The sequence below is a fragment of the Salmo trutta genome, chromosome 11, assembly GCF_901001165.1.
Source record: "Salmo trutta chromosome 11, fSalTru1.1, whole genome shotgun sequence".
In the NCBI taxonomy this organism is placed as follows: domain Eukaryota; kingdom Metazoa; phylum Chordata; class Actinopteri; order Salmoniformes; family Salmonidae; genus Salmo; species Salmo trutta.
Window position 1 is genome coordinate 13,570,370 of NC_042967.1, and position 27,776 is coordinate 13,598,145.

At 42.2% G+C, this 27,776-nt stretch overlaps 1 protein-coding gene across 2 annotated transcripts in view; it reads left to right on the forward strand.

Moving 5' to 3' along the window:
* Positions 1-6,801: 6,801 nt before the first annotated feature.
* LOC115202243 (mucin-5AC-like) overlaps positions 6,802-27,776 on the forward strand; it is a 33,383-nt gene continuing 12,408 nt past the window's right edge. The window contains exons 1-9 of one of the 2 annotated variants that reach the window (XM_029766234.1): positions 6,802-6,974; positions 8,202-8,453; positions 8,635-8,754; positions 9,144-9,197; positions 9,386-9,465; positions 9,668-9,761; positions 10,246-10,317; positions 18,963-19,181; positions 23,102-23,193. In XM_029766234.1, coding sequence (XP_029622094.1) covers positions 6,929-6,974; positions 8,202-8,453; positions 8,635-8,754; positions 9,144-9,197; positions 9,386-9,465; positions 9,668-9,761; positions 10,246-10,317; positions 18,963-19,181; positions 23,102-23,154 — 990 coding nt within the window. In that variant the 5' untranslated portion in view covers positions 6,802-6,928 and the 3' untranslated portion in view covers positions 23,155-23,193. Of the gene's footprint in view, positions 6,975-8,201; positions 8,454-8,634; positions 8,755-9,143; positions 9,198-9,385; positions 9,466-9,667; positions 9,762-10,245; positions 10,318-18,959; positions 19,182-23,101; positions 23,194-27,776 lie in introns of both variants that reach the window. The other variant, XM_029766232.1, reaches the window with a different exon arrangement.

The following is a 27,776-nucleotide window of genomic DNA, read 5'->3' on the forward strand; positions in this document are numbered from 1 at the left end:
CATGATGCTGCCACCACCATGCTTTACCGTAGGGATGGTGCCAGGTTTCCTCCAGACGTGACGCTTGGCATTCAGGCAAAAGAGAATCTTGTTTCTCATCGTCTGAGAGTCCTTTAGGTGCCTTTTGGCAAACTCCAAGCGGGCTGTCATGTGCCTTACTGAGGAGTGGCTTCCTTCTTGCCACTACCATAAAGGCCCGATTGGTGGTGCTGCAGAGATGGTTGTTCTTCTGGAAGGTTCTCCCATCTCCACAGAGGAACTCTGGAGCTCTGTCAGAGTGACCATTGGGTTCTTGGTCATCTCCCTGACCAAGGCCCTTCTCCTCCGATTGCTCAGTTTGGCTGAGCGGCCAGCTCTAGGAAGAGTCTTGGTGGTTCCAAACTTCTTCCATTTAAGAATGATGGATGCCACTGTGTTCTTGGGGACCTTCAATACTGGAGAAATGTTTTGGTACACTTCCCCAGATCTGTGCCTCGACAAAATCCTGTCTCGGAGCTCTACGGACAATTCCTTCAACCTCATGGCTTGGTTTTTGCTCTGACATGCAATGTCAACTATGGGACCTTATATAGACAGGTGTGTGCCTTTCCAAATCATGTCCAATCAATTGAATTTACCACAGGTGGACTGCAATCAGGTGATAGGAACATCTCAAGGATGATCAATGGAAACAATTTAGAGTCTCATAGCAAAGAGTCTGTTTTCGTTTTGTCATTATGGGGTGTTGTTTGTAGATTGATGAGGGAAAACATTTATTTAATGCATTTTAAAATAAGTCTAATTTAACAAAATGTGCAAAAAGTCAAGGGGTCAGAATACTTTCCGAATGCACTGTAGAGTCTCAGATCAGTATATAGAACCTGACAGAGGGCTGTCAGAAACAACTGTGGACATCATGCCTATATCCTCTAGCTCACATCTATATTGGATTTTCCATGTGTATCACTGTCTATACACACTGTCTATACACCTAAAAGGGATTTCGGCCGTCCCCATTGGAGAACCTTTTGAAGAACCCTTTTTGGTTCCAGGTAGAAGAACCCTTTTGGTTCCAGGTAGAACCGTTTTGGTTCCAAGTAGAACCCCTTTTGCATTCTATATAGAACTCTTTCCACAGAGGGTTCTACCTGGAATCCAAAAGGGTATTTCTACCTGCCACCAAAAAGGGTACTCCTATGGGACAGCTGAAGAACCCTTTTGGAACCTTACTGTCTAAGAGTGTATGTAACACTGTCTCCAATAGAACACGTCCATGTACAGATATTTCATCTCCCACACTAGGCCGTGCAGCACTCTTTTGTTGAAATCCTCATTCATATTACCAACAATCCTGACTGATGAATGTAACCCAGCTTTGTGGTGGGTAACGTCGGTCGATATGGCTGAAAAATGTGGAAATACCCCTCAGGCTTCAAACCTCTTAATAACTTCACTCCCGGGACCCCCTGGTTTCAAACCACACACATACACACGAACACACGCACTCTCCTCCAAGGGCTCCGACTCTGCCCTTTAACAGTGACCCTAATTCATCTACTCACGTCCACATGATGACTCTGTTTCCACAGTATAAGTAGTATACATTGCCCACTTTCTTGCCCCCTTCTTCAATGACAAAAGACCCCCCTCCCTTAACAATGTAAAACAATCGGAACACCCAAATCATGGGGGGTGCAATGAAAACTAAGGTCCAGCCATGTCCTGCTCTGGCCGGAATACAGTGTGCCTAAATCATTCCTAATACACGGTCAAGGGATTATCCTGGCAGAGCAGGAAAGATTTCTAGCTAATCTATATCGGAATGCTTGGTGAGGACAAGGTAAAGGAAGTGGCCGAGACTAGGAGGGTTGCTGCTCTTGGAAGCCAACACTCTTCATTATTTTTTTGCATGGCAATTACGGGGTGGATGGATGCGAGAGAGAGAAGCTAGAACCTATTTCTGGTCCTCTGGAACAACAAATTTGCCTTGAAATTACAGAAGGAAGCTATCACTATTGTGTAATTTTGTGGTAAGAGGAAGGTTTCCGAGCACCAAACCTGGAGGTTGGCAACGTGGGAAAACAATAACACCAGGATGTGTAATGAACACCTGATAATACCGTGTCAGTTGGTGGCCTGACCTTATATGGTATTTCCTGACCTCTGAGATTATAACTGAGATGTTTTAATTAGGCCAAGATCACCTACTATTATGGCGCAATTGGTATTTATATGCCTTTCTGGCAGCAGGGTGCACCACTGCCCTGCGCTTAATTTCTCAAGCAGCTCTGTAAAGGCATACGGGGAACATGAGGAAGGGAGGGGGAGCAGAGCAGAGAGAAGCCCACAGAGAAGGAATCAATTACATGATGATTTAATCAATGGAGGAAAGCGCGAAAGCAGTAAATTTAGTTTACAAAAAGGCTGGTCAATAACTCAATTCAACTGTGCAGTGGCAGCTGTTGGGGTGGGTTTAGGAGGGGGGAGGAGTTGGGGGTAGAGGGGGGAGGAGTGTGTGTGTGTGTGTGTGTGTGTGTGTGTGTGTGTGTGTGTGTGTGTGTGTGTGTGTGTGTGTGTGTGTGTGTGTGTGTGTGTGTGGAGGGGGGGGCGTTCTGGCAGGGACGGAGATGGGCGCCGTTTTAATTAGTTCTGTATTGGAAGTGGAACAGTGGAAGCGTTGTGGAGCGGGACGGAACAGCTGCAGCAGGGTGCAGGGATCGCTGGCTGGCCGACTGGCTAGAAGTCTGGCTGGGCTCTCCCTCCCTCCATCCCTCCATCCTTCCCTCCTCTCCTTCTCTGCTGTGCCAGCTCAGGTGTCTGGGTCTGCCTGGGGAGCGCTGGGTGGCACACACGGTTGTGTGGCTCTGCGTTGGTTGGCAGCGGGTGGGTAAAGGCCTGGGGCTGGGGGCGGTGTGGGGGAATGTATGAAAGGGCTGGTGGCTCGCTGGGCAGGCTGCCCCGAGGGGATCACTGTATGAGAGAGGCTGGGAGCCAAGGGCCTGTCACCGGCCAGCCAGACCGGCACTCTGCCCTGCTCTTACAGGGCCAGGGCCCAGGGGCCGACACAGACAGGGAGACTACAGTGCATTCGGAAAGTATTCAGACCCCTTCCCTTTTTCCAGATTTTGTTATGTTACAGCCTGATTCTAAAATTGATTAAATAAAAAATGTTACTCATCAATCTACACACAATACCCTAGAAGGACAAAGCGAAATCAGGTTTTTAGAATTTTTCCAAATGTATTACAAGTAAAAAAACAGAAATACCTTATTTACATAAGTATTCAGACCTTTTGCTATGAGACTCAAAATTGAGCTCAGGTGCATCCTGTTTCCATTGATCCTCCTTGAGATGTTTCTACAACTTGATTGGAGTCCACCTGTGGTAAATTCAATTGATTGGACATGATTTGGAAAGGCACACACCTGTCTATATAAGGTCCCACAGTTGAGGAATTGTCCATAGAGCTCTGAGACAGGATTGTAGAGTGGCCAGAAGGAAGCCACTCCTCAGTAAAATGCACATGACATTCTCTTTGAGTTCGCCAAAAGGCATCTAAAGGACTCTCAGACCATGAGAAACAAGATTCTCTGGTCTGATGAAATCAAGATTGAACTCTTTTACCTGAATGCCAAGCGTCACGTCTGAAGGAAACCTGGCACCATCCCTACGGTAAAGCATGGTGGTGGCAGCATCATGCTGTTGGGATGTTTTTCAGCGGCAGGGCCTGGGAGACTAGTCAGGATCGAGGGAAAGATGAACAGAGAAAAGTACAGAGAGATCCTTGATGAAAACCTGCTCCAGAACGCTCAGGACCTCAGACTGGGGCGAAGGTTCACCTTCCAACAAGACAACGACCCTAAGCTCACAGCCAAGACAACGCAGGAGTGGCTTCGGGACAAGTCTCTGATTGTCTTTGAGTGGCCCAGCCAGAGCCTGGACTTCAACCCGATCAAACATCTCTAGGAAGAGACCTGAAAATAGTTGTGCTGCGACGCTCCCCATCCAACCTGGCAGAGCTTGAGAGGATCTGCAGAGAAGAATGAGAGAAACTCCCCAAATACAGGTGTGCCGAGCTTGTAACATCATACTCAAAAAAAAAAGATTAAAAAAAAAGGCTTTTTTATTTTAATACATTTGCTAACATTTCTAAAAACCTGTTTTTGCTTTGTCATTATGGAGTATTGTGTGTAGATTGATGAGGGGAAAAATCTATTTAATCCATTTTAGAATAAGGCTGTAAGGTGGAAAAAGTCATGGGGTCTGAATACTCATGAATGTTGTTCTGGAGGCAGCTCTGCAGAGTGGTCACTAGCTGGCGCAGCCACAAAGTCATACCATCTGATTTTAAACCTAACCTTAACCCTAACCTTAGCCACACTGCTAACCTTAATGCCTAACCTTAACCTTAAATTAAGACCAAAAGGCATATTTTTGTTTTCATAAATGTTTACAATATAGCCAATTTTGACTTTGCAGCTGGCCTATCTAGCGGATATCGCTAAGTCCTGTGTTCATCCCAATAAACGTCAATCTATAGTTATCTTTTTTTATTCTGCCCTGTGTCGCTGTAGTTAGCCTATCAAAATATCATATCAAAGCCTATCAAAACATACATTTTTTGGGATCTTTAAAATATTTGTGCATGACAAAAGAACATGAAAACTAAGCTTAATGAGCCCTAAAAGGTTAACTAGTATTGCTCCATGTTATAGCAACCAGGCCAAACAGAACCTCAACTTCCACTCAAGTCTAAACCCCAGGAACAACCCACAACCCAAGACCTCACCTCGACCTAACCACACAGCACCACACTCGCACTCCGGTCCAATGTTGAGATCTTATGAACCAATTGGTTTAGATATTATTTTACTTTAGGCCTCAACTCTGTCTACTTTGGCTCTGTAGACATCAACACTGGCCTGTACTGACTGTACGTTTAGCTACATGAATTACTAGCACATTATTTGAGATTAAAAGGGTTTCTCAGAACTTTGGCTTGTTTTAATGGGGAAAGTGTAAATCATTTGACATGGAATGTTTCTTGAGGACTGAGTCAGAGTCCAACTTTCCGCCCAAAGGTACCAGCAGCGTCTGTCTCACTGTTGGGTCAGATGTTGCCAAGACACTCTCAAAAGCTCCATTGACAAAGCGTTTTGGATTTAGAGGAGAGAGCTGTGGTGATGGTTTTATTTGACTATGATACAATGCTGACCTCTTGTGGATAAAAATAAAACCGGCATTCTGATCTCCAATCAAATCACATACACATGTTTAGCAGATGTTATTGCGGGTGTAGCGAAATGCTTGTGTTTCTAGCTCCGACAGTGCAGTAATATCTAACAACTAATATCTAACAATTACACAACAATACACACAGATCTAAGTAAAGGAATGGAATTAAGAATATCTAAATATTTGGACGAGCAATGTCAGAGCGGCATAGACTAAGATACAGTAGAATAGAATACAGTATATACATATGATGGCCAGCCTGATGGCCTTGAGATAGAAGCTGTTTTTCAGTCTCTCAGCCCCAGCTTTGATGCACCTGTACTGACCTCGCCTTCTGGATGGTAGCGGGGTGAACAGGCAGTGGCTCGGGCGGTTGATGTCCTTGATGATCTTTTTGGCCTTCCTGTGACATCGGGTGCTGTACGTGTCCTGGAGGGCAGGTAGTTGGGTAGACCGCACCACCCTCTAGAGAGTCCTGTGGTTGTGTGTGTGTGGGGGGGGGGGGTGTAAATCAAAATATTATTTGTGCATCAGCGCATGTGACAAATAATATTTGATTTGATTGTATCTGACATTCACGCCCTGCATGCGGTTTTGCGCATGTGCTAGGTGATAGAAATGTCAGTACTGGTGCTTTAAACAGTTCGAGCAGTTTCGAGCAGTTGAAGGACCAACCGCACAGATAGACAACTTATAGTGTAAGTTCAAATTGTATTCAACATTCTGGCTTGTAAGGAACATGTCCACGATTTTGCAGTTTGTTTGACTGCGTACCAATAATTGGTATCAAAGTATGATTTATTAGGCACCTTGAGAGGATGAGGAGTGTGCGAGAGGCCTTTAAATCCGCTATCACTACACTCTTAGAAAAAAAGGATTCATCTGCTGTCCCCATAGGAGAACCATTTTTGGTTCCAGGTAGAACCCTCCGTGGAAAGGGTTCTACCTGGAATCAAATGGGTTCTACCTGGAACAGAAAAGGGTTAAATCATGGGTTATCCTATAGGGACAGCTAAATAACCCTTTTAGGTTCCAGACAGCACCTTTTGTTCTGTGAATGTACTGCCTACTGCTATTGTAAGTAGATATTTTGTTATTTGTCCTTAAAAAGATTGCATGAGCTCCATCATCGCTGTACGTGCCTGCTGTCTGACGCCTTCAATGGAAAGAACTGAGAGGTTACAAGACACAAATACAGCATGAGGACTCAGATCAACAACAAGTATCTGTGGCAACCTGATAAAGACAGACATGACCCAATGCAGTCATAAGATGAGGTAAGATAAGGGTGTTGTAAGGGTACTGTATTACACACATACACCACAACACACGCAAGCATCAGGAATCAAATTCAGCGTCCACCTTTAACGATGGAATCAAACAATAAATGTCTGGGGTTGGGTATGGGCAGAATCCTAGATGATAGAAAAGCATCACTCCTCTGCGTTTGAGAGAATGTCTGAATTCTGAACCCGAAGGGGAGGGGGAGTAGTTTTGTATAAAAGTTTGTAATTTCCCCCAGTACTTTTTCGAGCAACGTTATTTCTCTATTATACATCCTGTGGCGGTGAATGTTCTCTGTGGCTTCATGGCCCAGCATCCTGAGAGGGATGCACTAGACTGCACTGCATTTCCTCACTCTGTTAGTGACACAGTCTACAGCAGGCTACTAGAGTAACAGGGAAAGATAACTATACACAAGGGTTACTCAAAATGGACAAAATACAGTTTACTTTTCCCTGGCTAATTGTCCTTTTGGGTAAGCTGCCTCTCTGCCTTTCTCTGTTTTTGCGACATTTACAGTATGTTTACATTTTAGTTATTTAGCAGACGCTCTTATCCAGGGCGACTTACCGGAGACATGTTGATGTGCCCTTGTGCAAGAGCACGTTAACCAAGTCGGCTCGGTGATTCGAACCAGCGACCTTTCGTTTACTGTCCAAAAGCTATTTTTTATCTTTAAAATAATAACAAAAATGTATTTTATTTTTTGGGGCTGGCCAAACACTCTTAAACACTAGGTTACTTGTTGAATTTTATCTAGTATAACATTACTTTGATGTACTTTGCTTGTTTTTTGTATAGGTAAGATCAAGTCTTTGATTATTTTGCACAGGTTATTATAGAAATACAAGATTGTTTTCTCAACTGGCTTTGTCAATTCAGTTTATCTGCCAAAATGCTGCTGATGTAATCAATGCTCTATCTATGCAATGGTTTCTTCTCTCTATATTCTACACAGTGTTGGGGAAGCTACTCTGAAATCATAGTTTACCAAACTCCCAGTGACTTTACATTGGAAGAAGATGAGCTACGCTAAAGCTGCCCTTACAGGGCTCTACGAGGGGCATGGGTGCGCCTAAGTTGAAAAATGCAGGCGTACACAAATACATTTAGGAGCACAATGAAAGATATTTGAGATTACATCCTTAATTTTTCTATTCCAGGTCTACACAGCAAAATAATTAGGCGCATAAGCGAGTAAAAAGGTTGTGCAGTAGAGCCCTACCTTAAGGGAAATATAGTTTACTTAAATAAATCTTCTTATGGATCGGTGCCCCGTCTACGGGACAGTTGTTGCTCAAAATGCATGATGTGACTACAACGTCGTTTTAACAACAACAAAAAAGTAGTTCACTACATTGAAGCTACTTTGTGAAAATGATCATTTCTAAATCTGAAATATGATAGACCGGGGATTCCCAAACTCTGATACCAACAAAAAAAAGAAAGGAGAATATTTCCTACTCCACCCATACTTTATTTTCTTATTGCAAAAAACAAGTAGTGTGTAGTTCCAGTACTTAGCTACACCACTACATGGCAACAAAGTAATGAACTACTGAAAACACTACCAAGATGTGAATTTAGTTCAACTACAGTACCACCAAGCTACAGCAAAATGTCATTAATATGAGTAGTTGAACTACATGTAGTTCGCTACTCCCCAACACTGATTCTAAACCATACCCATGTCTTTTTCCAGGTCTCGTCCTGGCTTCTACCACCACAGCCCAGACACAGCCAGTCAATCCCACTGTAACCCAGCCCACCTCAGCCTCCAACCCAGCCAACGACACAGCCACTCCAGGACATGCCATGGCTGTAGACAACGATGATTTAACATTATCCGCCATAACCCCAAGCCTTCCTGATCTAATGTTTGATAACGGTCCTATAACCAATTCCACCGGGAGGCCTAACCACACGGTAACTACACCACTGAAGACCAGTTCAGGTAGGTTGGAGTTGCTGCTTTCACTCTATGGTCAGTTTATGGTCAGTGGTCGATACTGGAGATGGAGTCTTGACCTCGTTGTCTTGGGTCTTGAGACCACTCAAGTCTTGGCTCCATCTCTGATCGATGCTAATTTCCTGCCTGCTTTGGTGGAGGTAAAGTAACAGTCATTTCTCTCAAGATGCATCTCCAGGACCTACATCCTGGCCCTCACCAATGGAAGTCTCTACATCAAAGCCCCCAGCAGAGGCCAGCAGTACAACTGCTGGCACTTCTGCTACTAGCACCACCAAGAATACAGGTGAGTTGATCTCAACAGAGTGAAGTGAATCCACTGCGAAGTGAATCCACTGTGAAGTGAATCCACTGCGAAGTGAATCCACTGTGAAGTGAATCCACTGTGAAGTGAATCCACTGTGAAGTGAATCCACTGTGAAGTGAATCCACTGCGAAGTGAATCCACTGCGAAGTGAATCCACTGCGAAGTGAATCCACTGTGAAGTGAATCCACTGTGAAGTGAATCCACTGTGAAGTGAATCCACTGCGAAGTGAATCCACTGCGAAGTGAATCCACTGCGAAGTGAATCCACTGCGAAGTGAATCCACTGTGAAGTGAATCCACTGTGAAGTGAATCCACTGTGAAGTGAATTCATCAGTACACAACTTCTATCTTCTCTTTATTTAAAAGGTTTGGCGGGAACTGCTCAACCAAAACCCTCTGCGAGAAAATCGCCCCACATTGGTAACGTGATTGCATTTAAAAAATGTCTCAAACTTGCCCAACGGTGTGTGTTCTGACACCAAATCTGAATTGGTTATCATTTGTCAGACTAACCCACATTATAAATAACATTAACATTTAGGTCCCGAATGACTTGCATGGCCTTTATCTTGTTGCTCAACAATGGATTGTTTTCTGTTTCTTAATAGGATTGATCATCTTGATTGTGATCCTCATCACTTCCTGTGTGCTTGTAGCAGCATGCTTCTTTACAAAGAAGACATCAAGGGTGAGTAAGGTGTATGCTGTTTGTCAAATTCAATTCTGTGATTTAATCAATTCTAACGTTCTATAACAAATCTTCAGCTTGACTTTGTACTAACACCAACCACTAGCATTCAATGATGTCTGTAGATGCCTGTATGTTTTCTAGCCTGTTGAAGTGTGTGTGTGTGTGTGTGTGTGTGTGTTGTACCCTGTTGTGTTTCCAGAGGTACTCCGTAGATCTCCGAGACAGGCATGAGGATCTGCCTCTGAGTACTGCGGATCCTGACGCCGTGTTTGACAACTCCTCAACACAGAAGGGTGACAACATAGAATTACATGTAATATGTATAGAATAAAACATGTATTATTATACATCTGTATGGATGAGAATACACTACATTCATTTACACTATCATCATGAATGATCATTTACTACACATTAATAGGGAAACTTAGACTTTGTAGAAGCCTTTGTACACAAGACATCACCAAAACACTTCTGTAAATCTTGATTTAGATTTTATTCATCCCATGCGTCATCCCATGCTAACAGTGAAACGCTTACTTACGGGCCATTCTTAACAATGCAGAGAGAAAGAGAAACTGAACTACCCAAAAAAGAATAATGAGCATCTAGCTAATGTACATTAACTCGTGGTCAAACTGGTAATACGTGTTAGACTAGTAGTAAGCATTTTTTATTGAACCTTTATTTAACTAAGTCAGTTAAGAACAAATGCTTGTTTACAGTGGCGGCCTGTAAACCATGACTAATGCATGTTATCTTTGATCACTTCTCCAGAGATGGACACCTTTACCGCCGTGGATCTCAGCAGCACCGAGGTCCTGGTTAAGGGAAGTGAGGGAGAAAGAGGTGAGCTTGATGAAGTAATGGGGTCATAGGGTCAGTTTGCTGGGCCTATGATAGTGTGCCCCCAAAAGAGGAACAATTCTCTATTAGAATGATATATTTGTAGTTTTTCTATGAGTTATTGAGTTATTGCACAGTGATCTGTCAAGTGTGATGTATTGTTTGGTTACTGGAATGGGTTTTGTGTTCAGAGTGGATTTCCTCTTTTGCAACAGCCGTTAAAGAGAAGAGAGTCGAAGTGTGTTAATAACTATACTGTACATTCATAGTTATCTACGTTTTAAAATGGCCAGAGTCACAGCTGAAATAATACATTTTTCAACTTCATTTTAAAACTTCATGATGTCTTGTGTGGCAGGTGTGTGGGAATAATGAGAGAACTTAAAAGAAAAGACAAACCCACTCACTGCTCTTATCACTGTTTTTATTCAAGTTTTATTCAAAACAGTGATAAGAGCACCGTGTAAGGTTTAGAGTCCCTAAGAGCTTACATTTACAGTCCCGACCGAAATGATTGGCACCCTTGATAAAGATGATCAAAACAGACTGTGTAAAATAAAAAATGCTGAGGTTTGTTTATTTTTTTAATTTTTTATTTAACCAGGTAGGCTAGTTGAGAACAAGTTCTCATTTACAACTGCGACCTGGCCAATGTATGGGAACAAGTAATAAAACAAATCTAAAAAAGATATCAAAATGATTAGCACCCCTAACAATTCGTATAAATAAAATCAAACAAAATTGAATCAGCATTAACATAGCATACTTTTTTTGTATTAATCTCAGCTTAAAGGGGAACTCTACTCAAACTATAATTCAGTGTTTTTTTCATTAGTCCACTGTTGATACAGTCCCAAAATGTTTTGCATGTCAGCAGTCAAGTTTTGAAGATATTTGTCCTGTTACATACACATGTGTAATGGAAATGTGTTTTTTTGCACGTCACAACTCCCCCTGAAGCAAAGTGTCCCTGACCACTTATTCATGGTGACACAAAATGCATCATTTAAAGAACTGTATTGTGGCCTTTCATAACTTCCTGTTTCACTGGGGTAAAAATGAGGTAACACGCATGAAAATCCATTTGTCATCCATCACAATGGGGAAAAGGAAACTACTAGGCAACATTTACAAAGTTTAAAACCACTGGAACAGTGGTGAGCAGGTCTGGTAGAGAACCCAACTGTAACTTGTCCCCAGTCACAGTGAGGAAGATGGTTAGGCAAAGAAAAGTCCAAGGGTCATCGTTGGAGAATTACCGAAGTTGGTCGCATCCTGGGGTCACCAAGACTCCAAATCTACAAATAGACGCCGCCTCCATGCCAATAGGAGCCTTTTTTGAGCAACAAATGTAAACACCTGGTGTTTGCTAAACAGCATTGGCACTTGGATTGGGACCGGGTGTTATGATCAGATTAGACAAAAATAGAGCTCTTTGGTCACACACACCGTGGTTTGGTGTTTAAAGAAAAACCCTCAAGATATGGTGGTGGATCTTTGATGTTGTGGGGCTGTTGGTCCTGGGGCCCTTGCTAACTAAGGTCAACGGCATCATGAACTTTGCCAAGTTTTTCAAATTAATTTTGTATTTTTATTTAGGCTTTATTTAACTAGGCAAGTCAGTTAAGAGTAAATTCTTATTTACAATGACGGCCTACACTGGCCAAACCCAGAAGCTGGGCCACTTGTGCGCCGCCCTATGGGACTCCCAATCACGGCTGGTTGTGATACAGCCTGGATTCAAACCAGGATGTCTGTTGTGACGCCTCTAGCACTGAGTTGCAGTGCTTTAGACCTCTGCGCCACTCAGGAGCCCAAAGTTACAGTACATCTTTGCCAAAACCTGGTTGCTTCTGCCAGGAGGCTGAAACATTGCCCCAAGTGGATCTTCCAGCAAGAAAATTACCCAAGAACACATCAAAATCCACAAAGAAATGGTTAATTGGCCACAAAATAAAACATTTGTGGTAGCCATCCCATCTCCGGACTTCGAATAATTTTGATACTTTTTTTTAATTACTTGGTAAACAAACTATGCATTGTTTAGATAGATAAGAACTTCCCCACTGGGCAAAAACTGGTTGAATCAACTTGGAAAACTGATTGGATTTGAAAGAAGTCATCAACGTTAGGGATTTTTATATTCTTTTCTCCTTACTTTTTAACCTAAATCCAATGAGATTGTGCCATTTTTTTGTCACGTTGAATTCACGTTAATTAACAACTCAACCAAATGTACTGTAAATCAAAACTAGACGTTGAACTGCCTAGTGGGTCAGCTCTCATTGCATCCATAACACATTTGATTTGTAAAAGGTTTTCTCCCGCCCCAGGCTAACTCTGCCCGGTGTCAGATCATACTTTGAATAACCAGAGCCGCATGACTCATGGAGGTTGAAATGCGAGAATAGACTGTAAGACACGTGTATGTCTGTGTGTGACTTCAGTCTGATCTCAGTGTGATAACCTCCAGATAAGGAGTAGACTGACCTCTATGCAGCAGACCTGGGTTCAAACAGTATTAGTTTTCTTGCCAAAACGTTAAGCGTTAAGCATTTGACTGAGCTTGCCATGGAGTGCCAGATAAGAAGGGTTTACGCATTTGGGACTTCTACAAAACGTCAAATGATTAGCATTTCAGTGCTCTCAATCTGTTGAATGTAATACAAGAGACAGTAGAAAATGGAATGTCCCGTCTTGCTCCATTGAATGACAGCACCCAACCTACTCTGTGTAATGTCATCTCTGTGGTGGGGTGCCGTACCAACGTCCGCCACTGGATGGAAACAAAACCCTAGAGAATAAACAGGAGAAGTAAAAGCACAGAGCAAGTTGTTCATTGGTCTCTGATGGATATGTAACTACAGCTTCTATGGTATAGGCTACCTTTTTATATGTTCTTGGGTTATAAGACATGACCTTTTATACTTTGGTCTATTGTTCTCAGTGCTTTAAACAGAGGACATTTCAAAATAGTGACAGGTTTTGTGTCAGAAAATCCCATAGCTCTAATATGCTGCTCAGCTGGTTGTGGATAACCATATCCTCTTTTACCAGAGTGCTATCTTGTCAAACAAGTGTATCGTCCTCAACCCCATCTTATCTGCAAAGTAAACCTGTTTATGTACTAAATAGGGCTGGCTCTACGCTGACCTTTTTTTTAGAAGGAGCACGTGTGCACCTGTGTTGAAAAATCTAGGCGCGCACGCAAGAACATTTAGGAGCACAATGAGAAATATTAAAGCTTGAATCGTACATTTTTTTAATATGTGCACTGGTGCTCCTAAATGACAATTCTAGGTCGCACAGCAAAATATTTTGCCACATATGCGAGAAAAATGGTGGCAGTGTAGAACCCAGCTAAAGAGTCCTGGATGTCAGGCATCAGACACCTGTGTATTAAAACACACACAGTGAAATAATGTAAACATCAACCGTTATAGTAAGAGAAGAGAACACCATGCAGCATTAGCTGTTTTAATTCATTCTTTATCTGTGATAGTCCTTCCTTTAGACGTAACGTTTCATTCAGGTTGAAAGTGGTTGGAATTGTTATTTCTCTCCGAGATCTTCCCAGGATTTGTGACTGTCGTGGGCATGTCTGAGCTTGTCTTTCTCTCTTTGCCCTGGGTCACACTTTGTGGAATGGGTCAGTTTTTATTGGCGCTTTTAAAAGTAACTACCTCTCAAGTAGTTTTTTCCTCTCCTTTTTTAAAAAAAATCATCAACTCAAGAAGTTGCACTGGCATCATGTTTTACTACTGTTATGATACAGCTCAGTAGCGACAGACGTCTGCTTCTTTTGCAGTTCTCCCGGCCGTAACCTTCCACCTTTACTTTTTTCTGTGCTCTTTCTAAAAGAGATACAAGTCAAACAAATGAAACCATGGTCTGGAGAGGTGTGAATTCCACTGTTGTAAAAGCATACTGCTGCCCCATGACTGTAAAGTCAGTCTGTTAAAAAGGAGAGACAACTGTCACTAGGACTGGGTTTGAGATGGACACCATGGAAAGGATCTTATGTGTATGAAGCAGAGTAATGAGAACAGTTTAACTCCTTTTAGAATGAATTACACACCCGCACACACACTCAAACACAAAGGCCCACAGATACACAATTAGACATGGTCTCTATTTCTTAACCTCTCTGTGGTCTTTACGGGTCAGTGCCAAGATCCTTGCAGTCTAGTCCGTCTCCTTTACTAGAGGTGTGGAGAGAAAGCCCTTTTGAAATATTTTGGTTGTTGTCGGTCCTTTATGTATTTGTGTTCCTTTTTATGGTTTGGCTTGACCAAAATGTCCTACATGTCCGTCAGCTGATCGATTTGGTCGACTTCGACTTTGTAAGATTGTTTTTCAGTACCATGATGTAATGGCTAGATTGTGTTACTACGTACTTGGTATGATGTTGTAAGAACCTCTTGTTTAGGGAGATATGTTCTCTGCAGAAAAAGGGGACACTTTGCTATACTCGTTTTCAAGAGTTCTCTGCTTGCGGAAGTACACACACACACACACACACACACACACACACACACACACACACACACACACACACACACACACACACACACACACACTCTACCGGTCCAAAGTTTTAGAACACCTCAAGGGTTTTTCTTTTCTTTTTACTATTTTCTACATTGTAGAATAACAGTGAAGACATCAACACTATGAAATAACACATATGGAATCATGTAGTAACCAAAAAAGTGTTAAACAAATCTAAATATATTTTAGATTCTTCAAAGTAGCCCTTTGCCTTGCCCAAATTTCAATATAGAAATAATAAACAAATCAAAATACACTGCTCCAAAAATAAAGGGAACACTTAAACAACACAATGTAACTCCAAGTCAATCACACTTCTGTGAAATCAAACTGTCCACTTTGGAAGCAACACTGATTGACAATACATTTCACATGCTGTTGTGCAAATGGAATAGACAACAGGTGGATATTATAGGCAATTAGCAAGACACCCCCAATAAAGGAGTGGTTCTGCAGGTGGGGACCACAGACCACTTCTCAGTTCCTATGCTTCCTGGCTGATGTTTTGGTCACTTTTGAATGCTGGCGGTGCTTTCACTCTAGTGGTAGCATGAGACGGAGTCTACAACCCACACTAGTGGCTCAGGTAGTGCAGCTCATCCAGGATGGCACATCAATGCGAGCTGTGGCAAGAATGTTTGCTGTGTCTGTCAGCGTAGTGTCCAGAGCATGGAGGCGCTACCAGGAGACAGGCCAATACATCAGGAGACGTGGAGGAGGCCGTAGGAGGGCAACAACCCAGCAGCAGGACCGCTACCTCCGCCTTTGTGCAAGGAGGAGCAGGAGAAGCACTGCCAGAGCCCTGCAAAATGACCTCCAGCAGGCCACAAATGTGCATGTGTCTGCTCAAACGGTCAGAAACAGACTCCATGAGGGTGGTATGAGGGCCCGACGTCCACAGGTGGGGGTTGTGCTTACAGCCCAACACCGTGCAGGACGTTTGGCATTTGCCAGAGAACACCAAGATTGGCAAATTTGCCACTGGCGCCCTGTGCTCTTCACAGATGAAAGCAGGTTCACACTGAGCACATGTGACAGACGTGACAGTCTGGAGACGCCGTGGAGAACGTTCTGCTGCCTGCAACATCCTCCAGCATGACCGGTTTGGCGGTGGGTCAGTCATGGTGTGGGGTGGCATTTCTTTGGGGGGCCGCACAGCCCTCCATGTGCTCGCCAGAGGTAGCCTGACTGCCATTAGGTACCGAGATGAGATCCTCAGACCCCTTGTGAGACCATATGCTGGTGCGGTTGGCCCTGGGTTCCTCCTAATGCAAGACAATGCTAGACCTCATGTGGCTGGAGTGTGTCAGCAGTTCCTGCAAGAGGAAGGCATTGATGCTATGGACTGGCCCACCCGTTCCCCAGACCTGAATCCAATTGAGCACATCTGGGACATCATGTCTCGCTCCATCCACCAACGTCACGTTGCACCACAGACTGTCCAGGAGTTGGCGGATGCTTTAGTCCAGGTCTGGGAGGAGATCCCTCAGGAGACCATCCGCCACCTCATCAGGAGCATGCCCAGGCGTTGTAGGGAGGTCATACAGGCACGTGGAGGCCACACACACTACTGAGCCTCATTTTGACTTGTTTTAAGGACATTACATCAAAGTTGGATCAGCCTGTAGTGTGGTTTTCCACTTTAATTTTGAGTGTGACTCCAAATCCAGACCTCCATGGGTTGATAAATTGGATTTCCATTGATTATTTTTGTGTGATTTTGTTGTCAGCACATTCAACTATGTAAAGAAAAAGTATTTAATAAGACTATTTCATTCATTCAGATCTAGGGTGTGTTGTTTAAGTGTTCCCTTTATTTTTTTGAGCAGTATATATATAACACTTTTTTTGTGTGGATACTACATGATTCCATATGTGTTATTTCATAGTTTCAATGTCTTCACTATCATTCTACAATGTAGAAAATAGTAAAAATAAAGAAAAATACTTGATTGAGTAGATGTGTCCAAACTTTTGACTGGTACTGTATATATTTGTAACCATATTTTACGAACTATGAAAAACCCTAACATTATCATTAATCCTAGCTTGCATGCAGAGTAATGCCTTGGCCTCTAATTAGTCAGCCACTCTCAACTTGTACCTCTGCCTGTCGCTCTCTGATTCTTAGCTTTGGCTCCAGCTGTGAGGGATGACTTGAAACAACCTTAATCTTTCCCAACTGCTCCGGCGACCGACCTTGACACTTTCTTTTCTCAATTATCGAGTCTGGTCCCAGAGACTGATTTAGCTCTCGTCGAGGCTAATTACAGATCTCACTCTCCATTCCCACATTCCCTTGGACAGTAAATTAGCGTGTTGGTTTTGAGTGAGTCGGGGGCTTGGAAGAAACTGAACTAATGACGGCGATTAGCGTTAGCAACCAGCCACTGAGTGGGGCGGTGGTGGGCTGAGCATCAGAGACATACACACAGCTTTGTTTTCATGCATTTTGGGGGGTAAAAATGTATTCCCGTTCAAAATCCTATTTTCCTAAACCTAACCCTTAAGCCAAAATAGGATTTTAACAAATTCAGGACATGAAAAAAGTCCTGACTTTTCAAAATGTGTCTTGTTTTCCTACCTTGTCAGAACATTCTGGTGACTTGTCAGGACATTGTGGTCCTGATAAGGTAGGAAAACATGTACACACACACACACACACACACACACACACACACACACACACACACACACACACACACACACACACACACACACACACACACACACACACACACACAGTAGCCAGAGGTGTCACGCCTGTTCCATCATTATGCACACCTGTCACCATCGTTACGGGCATCAGCGCTTCATTGGACTCACCTGGACTCCATCACTTTATTGATTGCCTCCTCTATATCTGTCTATTCAATCAAATTTCAATCAAATGTATTTATAAAGCCCTTCTTACATCAGCTGATGTCACAAAGTGCTGTACAGAAACCCAGCCTAAAACCCCAAACAGCAAGCAATGCAGGTGTAGAAGCACGGTGGCTAGGAAAAACTCCCTAGAAAGGCCTGAACCTAGGAAGAAACCTAGAGAGGAACCAGGCCATGAGGGGTGGCCAGTCCTCTTCTGGCTGTGCCGGGTGGAGATTATAACAGAACATGGCCAAGATGGTCAAATGTTCATCGATGACCAGCAGGGACAAATAATAATAATCACAGTGGTTGTCGAGAGTGTAACAAGTCAGCACCTCAGGAGTAAATGTCAGTTGGCTTTTCATAGCCGATCATTTAGAGTATCTCTACCTCTCCTGCTGTCTCTAGAGAGTTGAAAACAGCAGGTCTGGGACAGGTAGCACGTCCGGTGAACAGGTCAGGGTTCCATAGCCGCAGTTTGATCCCTGTGTCAGCAATAATGTTATGTTTCCCATGTCCAGACGCTGTCCGTGTTTTGTTTCATGTCTGTTATTTATTAAATATTCACTCCCTGTACTTGCTTCTGGTCTCCCAGCATCTGTCTTCACAAGAGGTAGCAATGGTGGTTAACAGATACCGGTTTACAGATCTGAAAAATGCTACAGATATGTCGAGAACAGCAGTGGTGTCGTCCCCCCGTCCCCCCCGGCCTCCTAGCACCCTTGTCCCCACCAGCCCCCTCAGTCCCCCCCATCACCTTGGGTAAGATAATAACGAGGCGGCCATACTTTCCCACAGCTCTTAACCAGCTGTGTGGAGCTGCTCTCCCAGCAAGGCCTGGTCAGTAATCAGGACCTCATTAGGCGACCAACCAGAGGCCTGGGCCTGGCCTGGATCAGCTGGTTCAGTAGAGGAGAAATCCCCCAACAGTCAAAGTGGGCAGAAACATTCTTGTAGGAACAGTAAGAGAAACACTGCAGGCCAGGAGACAGATAGGAAATGCTATCATTATAGTAATGCTTAAAGGTAATGACAAAGCACAGTCTTGTAGAGCAAGGTAAATATGCCTTTCTTAGCCGGAATTTGGGTGAACATGTGTTAAATACAGGTATATGCATTAATGGGTGTGTTGAAATGTGCTGTGGCAAGCTCTTCAGAGATAATTGTGTGTATAATTTGAATATAATATGTTAAGACACTGACATGATTAAACTCTACTCCCTCTGCAGCAGATAGTGAGAACATCTCTGACTCCCCACCGCCTGCCAGCCCTGTGGACAAACCTGATGATGGGGCCCCTGGAGATGTGGCCCCTGAGGCCCCAGCGGGGGAGACTGATGACGAGAACACTGTCTCCAATAAGACCTCAGTGGAGTCAGTGGAGGCCAACGAGAACAACAACAACAACAACACCATCACCACCGCCAGGATCGCTTCAACATCTCCAAGAGGTTGGTATAGTTCAATATCTGCTACAACCTCTGTGTGCATGTGTGTCTTTCTGACGGGTTGACACATTTCCGTTGAACATTTGTACACATCTTCTTCTAACGTCATGGTATCTATGGCTAATGATGCCGTTAATTGAATTTTCTTCCTCGCCTTTTAAAAAAGTGGGCTAAACAAATCACACCTCTCTTTTCACTTCTTTGTGTCGTTTGAAAATACGACGAGACAGATTGGTTTATCCACTTCCTCTTTCTCTGTAATTGACTCAGGGATACAATGTTGAACAGAAGTGTTCTACTACGTCTTGAACATTCCTCTCCTGGGGAGAATGTAATTAACAGCATGGTGATAGCACCACAACTCCCAGACTATGTCCATATCTCAGCGTGAAGGATTCTTCTATAATTGGGTGGTGAAGACTGAACCAACAACTCAACAAGACAGTTAGTTCAAGCTGTCGTATTCTAAAGCAACATTCAGTTAGGCTCTAATAGCAGTGGCGTTCCTCATAAGCAGTGGAACATAGATGAACGCACAATGGGGACACTTGAGTCCGTTTTAAATGTCTGGTCAAAACCGATGGAAAGCATCACTATATGGTCAAGCCATGGCAAGTGAAAGGCAGTTGTTAGCAGCAGCAGATGTGTGTGTCTGACCCTTCCCCTTTACTAAGACATGTCGCAGAGCTCAAACCAAGAGAGAACGCCAGTTGTCCTTTCAGTCTTTCAGCGGTCCAAAAATGCATGGAATATTTGTAAACTGTGGCTATAGGGTCACTCGTAAGGATGGCTGTAGGATTCCATTGTTTAGTCCCACTACTATCAGATGGTTCTACAGTATATGATTCAGAACACATGTTCTACCATCACATCAGTTTTGAATGTTCTACTTTGGCAAAGATCCTGACTTTAGGTCTGCTGCCATTACTCAAATATTTTCTGGAATGTATGAGTGCAGGGATACAAGCATCCTTTAGTAACCATTAGCAGGTGAAATGTAGCCATAGATCTACAAGCATCCTTTAGTAACCATTAGCAGGTGAAATGTAGCCATAGATCTACAAGCATCCTTTAGTAACCATTAGCAGGTGAAATGTAGCCATAGATCTACAAGCATCCTTTAGTAACCATTAGCAGGTGAAATGTAGCCATAGATCTACAAGCATCCTTTAGTAACCATTAGCAGGTGAAATGTAGCCATAGATCTACAAGCATCCTTTAGTAACCATTAGCAGGTGAAATGTAGCCATAGATCTACAAGCATCCTTTAGTAACCATTAGCAGGTGAAATGTAGCCATAGATCTACAAGCATCCTTAGTAACCATTAGCAGGTGAAATGTAGCCATAGATCTACAAGCATCCTTTAGTAACCATTAGCAGGTGAAATGTAGCCATAGATCTACAAGCATCCTTTAGTAACCATTAGCAGGTGAAATGTAGCCATAGATCTACAAGCATCCTTTAGTAACCATTAGCAGGTGAAATGTAGCCATAGATCTACAAGCATCCTTTAGTAACCATTAGCAGGTGAAATGTAGCCATAGATCTACAAGCATCCTTTAGTAACCATTAGCAGGTGAAATGTAGCCATAGATCTACAAGCATCCTTTAGTAACCATTAGCAGGTGAAATGTAGCCATAGATCTACAAGCATCCTTTAGTAACCATTAGCAGGTGAAATGTAGCCATAGATCTACAAGCATCCTTTAGTAACCATTAGCAGGTGAAATGTAGCCATAGATCTACAAGCATCCTTTAGTAACCATTAGCAGGTGAAATGTAGCCATAGATCTACAAGCATCCTTTAGTAACCATTAGCAGGTGAAATGTAGCCATAGATCTACAAGCATCCTTTAGTAACCATTAGCAGGTGAAATGTAGCCATAGATCTACAAGCATCCTTTAGTAACCATTAGCAGGTGAAATGTAGCCATAGATCTACAAGCATCCTTTAGTAACCATTAGCAGGTGAAATGTAGCCATAGATCTACAAGCATCCTTTAGTAACCATTAGCAGGTGAAATGTAGCCATAGATCTACAAGCATCCTTTAGTAACCATTAGCAGGTGAAATGTAGCCATAGATCTACAAGCATCCTTTAGTAACCATTAGCAGGTGAAATGTAGCCATAGATCTACAAGCATCCTTTAGTAACCATTAGCAGGAGAAATGTAGCCATAGATCTACAAGCATCCTTTAGTAACCATTAGCAGGAGAAATGTAGCCATAGATCTACAAGCATCCTTTAGTAACCATTAGCAGGTGAAATGTAGCCATAGATCTACAAGCATCCTTTAGTAACCATTAGCAGGTGAAATGTAGCCATAGATCTACAAGCATCCTTTAGTAACCATTAGCAGGTGAAATGTAGCCATAGATCTACAAGCATCCTTTAGTAACCATTAGCAGGTGAAATGTAGCCATAGATCTACAAGCATCCTTTAGTAACCATTAGCAGGTGAAATGTAGCCATAGATCTACAAGCATCCTTTAGTAACCATTAGCAGGTGAAATGTAGCCATAGATCTACAAGCATCCTTTAGTAACCATTAGCAGGTGAAATGTAGCCATAGATCTACAAGCATCCTTTAGTAACCATTAGCAGGTGAAATGTAGCCATAGATCTACAAGCATCCTTTAGTAACCATTAGCAGGTGAAATGTAGCCATAGATCTACAAGCATCCTTTAGTAACCATTAGCAGGTGAAATGTAGCCATAGATCTACAAGCATCCTTTAGTAACCATTAGCAGGTGAAATGTAGCCATAGATCTACAAGCATCCTTTAGTAACCATTAGCAGGTGAAATGTAGCCATAGATCTACAAGCATCCTTTAGTAACCATTAGCAGGTGAAATGTAGCCATAGATCTACAAGCATCCTTTAGTAACCATTAGCAGGTGAAATGTAGCCATAGATCTACAAGCATCCTTTAGTAACCATTAGCAGGTGAAATGTAGCCATAGATCTACAAGCATCCTTTAGTAACCATTAGCAGGTGAAATGTAGCCATAGATCTACAAGCATCCTTTAGTAACCATTAGCAGGTGAAATGTAGCCATAGATCTACAAGCATCCTTTAGTAACCATTAGCAGGTGAAATGTAGCCATAGATCTACAAGCATCCTTTAGTAACCATTAGCAGGTGAAATGTAGCCATAGATCTACAAGCATCCTTTAGTAACCATTAGCAGGTGAAATGTAGCCATAGATCTACAAGCATCCTTTAGTAACCATTAGCAGGTGAAATGTAGCCATAGATCTACAAGCATCCTTTAGTAACCATTAGCAGGTGAAATGTAGCCATAGATCTACAAGCATCCTTTAGTAACCATTAGCAGGTGAAATGTAGCCATAGATCTACAAGCATCCTTTAGTAACCATTAGCAGGTGAAATGTAGCCATAGATCTACAAGCATCCTTTAGTAACCATTAGCAGGTGAAATGTAGCCATAGATCTACAAGCATCCTTTAGTAACCATTAGCAGGAGAAATGTAGCCATAGATCTACAAGCATCCTTTAGTAACCATTAGCAGGTGAAATGTAGCCATAGATCTACAAGCATCCTTTAGTAACCATTAGCAGGTGAAATGTAGCCATAGATCTACAAGCATCCTTTAGTAACCATTAGCAGGTGAAATGTAGCCATAGATCTACAAGCATCCTTTAGTAACCATTAGCAGGTGAAATGTAGCCATAGATCTACAAGCATCCTTTAGTAACCATTAGCAGGTGAAATGTAGCCATAGATCTACAAGCATCCTTTAGTAACCATTAGCAGGTGAAATGTAGCCATAGATCTAGGGTTAAAACTCCCCATGGTCATCACTTCATCTATGCCCTGTCTCCTCATTATTTTGTTTCTCTCACACACACTTTTTCTCTCTCTCACACTTTCTCTCTCTCTCACACACTTTCTCAGGACGGGCCATGACCAGCAGCTTCTCTGAGGTTCCTCTGGACAACCCGGCCTAAAAGACATCCTCCTTTATCTGCAGCCCCTTCACAACCACGGTAAGCCCCCATCGGACCCCCAACCTCCCCCCTGCAGCTGCTGAACTACTTCCCCAGCTCAGGTGTTAGTAAACGGATCACTCCCCCCCACCCCCCCTACCAGCCAGGTCAGCAGGCCGCAAACGACTTCTGCTGGAAGTGCCAGATATGTTACTGAACCGGTCTCCCTGAATTAACATTGCAGTATAAATAGGAAGTCATAACCACCAATCTACCGGTACTGCTGGTCATTATCTATCAGTCTGCATTAGATTATGGGTTCCCATCTTCGTAAATCTTCTTGACGAGGCTAATCCACATTGATATATATATATTCCTTGAAGGGATGTTTGTGGTTGTCGATGCATCTGGACTCAATTCTCCATTGACGGTCATAAGATATTCCAGCATATATCACAGTTGAATTACTTGTGTAGCGAGGATTTATATAGGCTCCAGGTTGAGTGAGAGGGACACATGTAGGCGTATTTGTTATACCTCTGCAATTTTATAACTTATTTATTGGACAGACGTCGTTTAGCCTCTACAAGAACAAGTCGTACAGCTAGAAGGAAACAACCACAACTTGCACATCAAATATCTTTCGCAATCTACCAAACAGCTCCCAACCCTCTTCAAGATCTCCTTGCCCACTTGCCGCTAAACAATGCATTTCCGATTTCCACTCATACTGTCTCATACAATTGTTCTGCTCATAACTCTGCCTCTTATCTCATTTCGATCAGGCACTCCAGCTAGATTCCTCAGAGAGACTCCAGCAGCTTGGGTCCTCTCAGCCAGTCAGTCAGTCAGACAGGAAGTTATAACTATAGCCCCCTGCACCTGTGTCTCTCTTCTCTCTGAAGCCTGCCGCCACTACAGTGCTGCAGCCCAGGGCCTGGACCCTGAAGACCTGAGGAATCCACCCCGCTCTTAACAGCCGATGATAGGCCCAGATCTTAGACGCAACGTGTTAACAGTCACAGGTCGCCTCCCATTTCACAAAAAAGCAGACCCCCAGAAATCCCTGTTATCTCACATCCATCAGGGGTTGTCAGTCCCTCACTTTTTCCCACCCCTCTCTTCCTCCCCCCTTTTCTCTATCGCTCAGTCAGTAGTTTTGCTTGGCCTGCTTTTTTGTGTGACCCTTAAGATGACATGTAGTGTTGACATTTCCTCATACAGTATAGTAGAATCACATAATGTAGAAAGATGTCTAGTGACCATCCCTCATAAAACTACATTTACAGCAGAATGAATCAGGTCTCATAAAACTACATTTACAGCAGAATGAATTAGGTCTCATAAAACTACATTTACAGCAGAATGAATTAGGTCTCATAAAGCTACATTTACAGCAGAATGAATTAGGTCTCAGAAAGCTACATTTACAGCAGAATGAATCAGGTCTCATAAAGCTACATTTACAGCAGAATGAATCAGGTCTCATAAAACTACATTTACAGCAGAATGAATCAGGTCTCATAAAGCTACATTTACAGCAGAATGAATTAGGTCTCATAAAACTACATTTACAGCAGAATGAATTAGGTCTCATAAAGCTACATTTACAGCAGAATGAATTAGGTCTCATAAAACTACATTTACAGCAGAATGAATTAGGTCTCATAAAACTACATTTACAGCAGAATGAATTAGGTCTCATAAAACTACATTTACAGCAGAATGAATTAGGTCTCATAAAACTACATTTACAGCAGAATGAATCAGGTCTCATAAAACTACATTTACAGCAGAATGAATCAGGTCTCATAAAGCTACATTTACAGCAGAATGAATTAGGTCTCATAAAACTACATTTACAGCAGAATGAATTAGGTCTCATAAAGCTACATTTACAGCAGAATGAATTAGGTCTCATAAAACTACATTTACAGCAGAATGAATCAGGTCTCATAAAAATACATTTACAGCAGAATGAATTAGGTCTCATAAAGCTACATTTACAGCAGAATGAATTAGGTCTCATAAAGCTACATTTACAGCAGAATGAATTAGGTCTCATAAAGCTACATTTACAGCAGAATGAATCAGGTCTCATAAAACTACATTTACAGCAGAATGAATCAGGTCTCATAAAGCTACATTTACAGCAGAATGAATCAGGTCTCATAAAACTACATTTACAGCAGAATGAATTAGGTCTCATAAAACTACATTTACAGCAGAATGAATCAGGTCTCATAAAGCTACATTTACAGCAGAATGAATTAGGTCTCATAAAACTACATTTACAGCAGAAGGAATTAGGTCTCATAAAACTACATTTACAGCAGAATGAATTAGGTCTCATAAAACTACATTTACAGCAGAATGAATTAGGTCTCATAAAGCTACATTTACAGCAGAATGAATCAGGTCTCATAAAACTACATTTACAGCAGAATGAATCAGGTCTCATAAAGCTACATTTACAGCAGAATGAATCAGGTCTCATAAAGCTACATTTACAGCAGAATGAATTAGGTCTCATAAAGCTACATTTACAGCAGAATGAATCAGGTCTCATAAAACTACATTTACAGCAGAATGAATTAGGTCTCATAAAACTACATTTACAGCAGAATGAATTAGGTCTCATAAAACTACATTTACAGCAGAATGAATTAGGTCTCATAAAGCTACATTTACAGCAGAATGAATCAGGTCTCATAAAACTACATTTACAGCAGAATGAATCAGGTCTCATAAAGCTACATTTACAGCAGAATGAATCAGGTCTCATAAAACTACATTTACAGCAGAATGAATCAGGTCTCATAAAACTACATTTACAGCAGAATGAATCAGGTCTCATAAAGCTACATTTACAGCAGAATGAATTAGGTCTCATAAAACTACATTTACAGCAGAATGAATTAGGTCTCATAAAGCTACATTTACAGCAGAATGAATTAGGTCTCATAAAACTACATTTACAGCAGAATGAATTAGGTCTCATAAAACTACATTTACAGCAGAATGAATCAGGTCTCATAAAGCTACATTTACAGCAGAATGAATCAGGTCTCATAAAACTACATTTACAGCAGAATGAATCAGGTCTCATAAAACTACATTTACAGCAGAATGAATTAGGTCTCATAAAACTACATTTACAGCAGAATGAATTAGGTCTCATAAAACTACATTTACAGCAGAATGAATTAGGTCATGTAGGAGAGTGCAATTAGAAGAGAAGGCTACTGCGTAGCACCACTGACAGACCTGTCCTTTATGGGTATTTAGGAAAGGCTGGATAAGAAGGGTGGGGATTTGTAAGGCAGCCCGTTGCGCCATCCCGTTGGGAAGAATAGTCAGGTTTCCCCTTTTTCTCCCTCTCTCTTTATTTTTATTTCTCTCGCTCTCCCCCCTCCAGGATGGTTTGAGCAGGAGATTTAGAATGAGGGTCAGTAGGGGGAGAGGAGAGGCAGACTAATGGATACATTTTTATGAACACTGTTTTTATAATGCAGGTATGTATGTGTACACTGCATGTACACAAATATGCACAGTGTAACCATAGTCATTCTTAAAGATGACTGACGTGTCTCCAATCTCCGTCTTTAAGGTAGGGGGAAACCGTGAGAGAAAGTCTTGGTGGCTATGCTGTGGCTGTGTATGTAATTACAATCCTTGCCTTCGGACTGCCATAATTAGTTCATTAGAGGATTGGATAATTGGTCCAGACACTCTCTGAAGAAATTACTACCTTGGTTCAGAGTATTTTACAATACACAAGGCCCCATACACCTCATTGTCCCAGGATCCATTTCACGTGATTTATTAACAGATGTATTTAACAGAATCGTTGGAGACAGAGTTGACCATGTAGATGGAGAATAACTAACCGTAGATAATATATGACGACGTTAATAATCCTACATGTGTAATGTAGCAAAATACATCTGTTAAAATAACATGTTTTATGCTAGTTTCTATTTACCTATGTCACAGTCATATATATATATAATCACATATACCCACCGTTTAACATTTTAGTTCCTGGAGATTCTGGCATACCATTGCCTTCCAGAGCTTTCATATGACTTACACAAACAGTGAGAACTGAGTCTACCAAGGCTACCTTCTAGCAGCAGGTTATTGATATGGTTTAGAGTTTCACACTGGGGGACTGATATTGGATCACGGTAACTACAGCGACATTATTTATATTTACATTTACATTTAAGTCATTTAGCAGACGCTCTTATCCAGAGCGACTTATTATATTTCGGCAATGGAAAGCAAGTATGCCCGCTGATAGGCTTGGTAGTTACACTCTTAGAAAAAAGAGTTCCAAACGGGTTCTTTGGCTGTCACCATAGGAGAACCCTTTTTGTTCCAGGTAGAACACTTTTTGGTTTCAGGTAGATCCCTTTTGAGTTCCATGTAAAACCCTCTGGTAACGTTCTACATGGAACACAAAAGGGTTCTACATGGAACACAAAAGGGTTCTTCAAAGGATTCTCCTATGGCACGTGTCAAACTCATTCCACGGAGGGCCGAGGATTTTCGCTCCTCCTTTGTACTTAATTGATGAATTAAGGTCAACCTGGTTGTCTAGGTCTTCACTGAAAGGGAAAACCAAAAACCAGCAGACA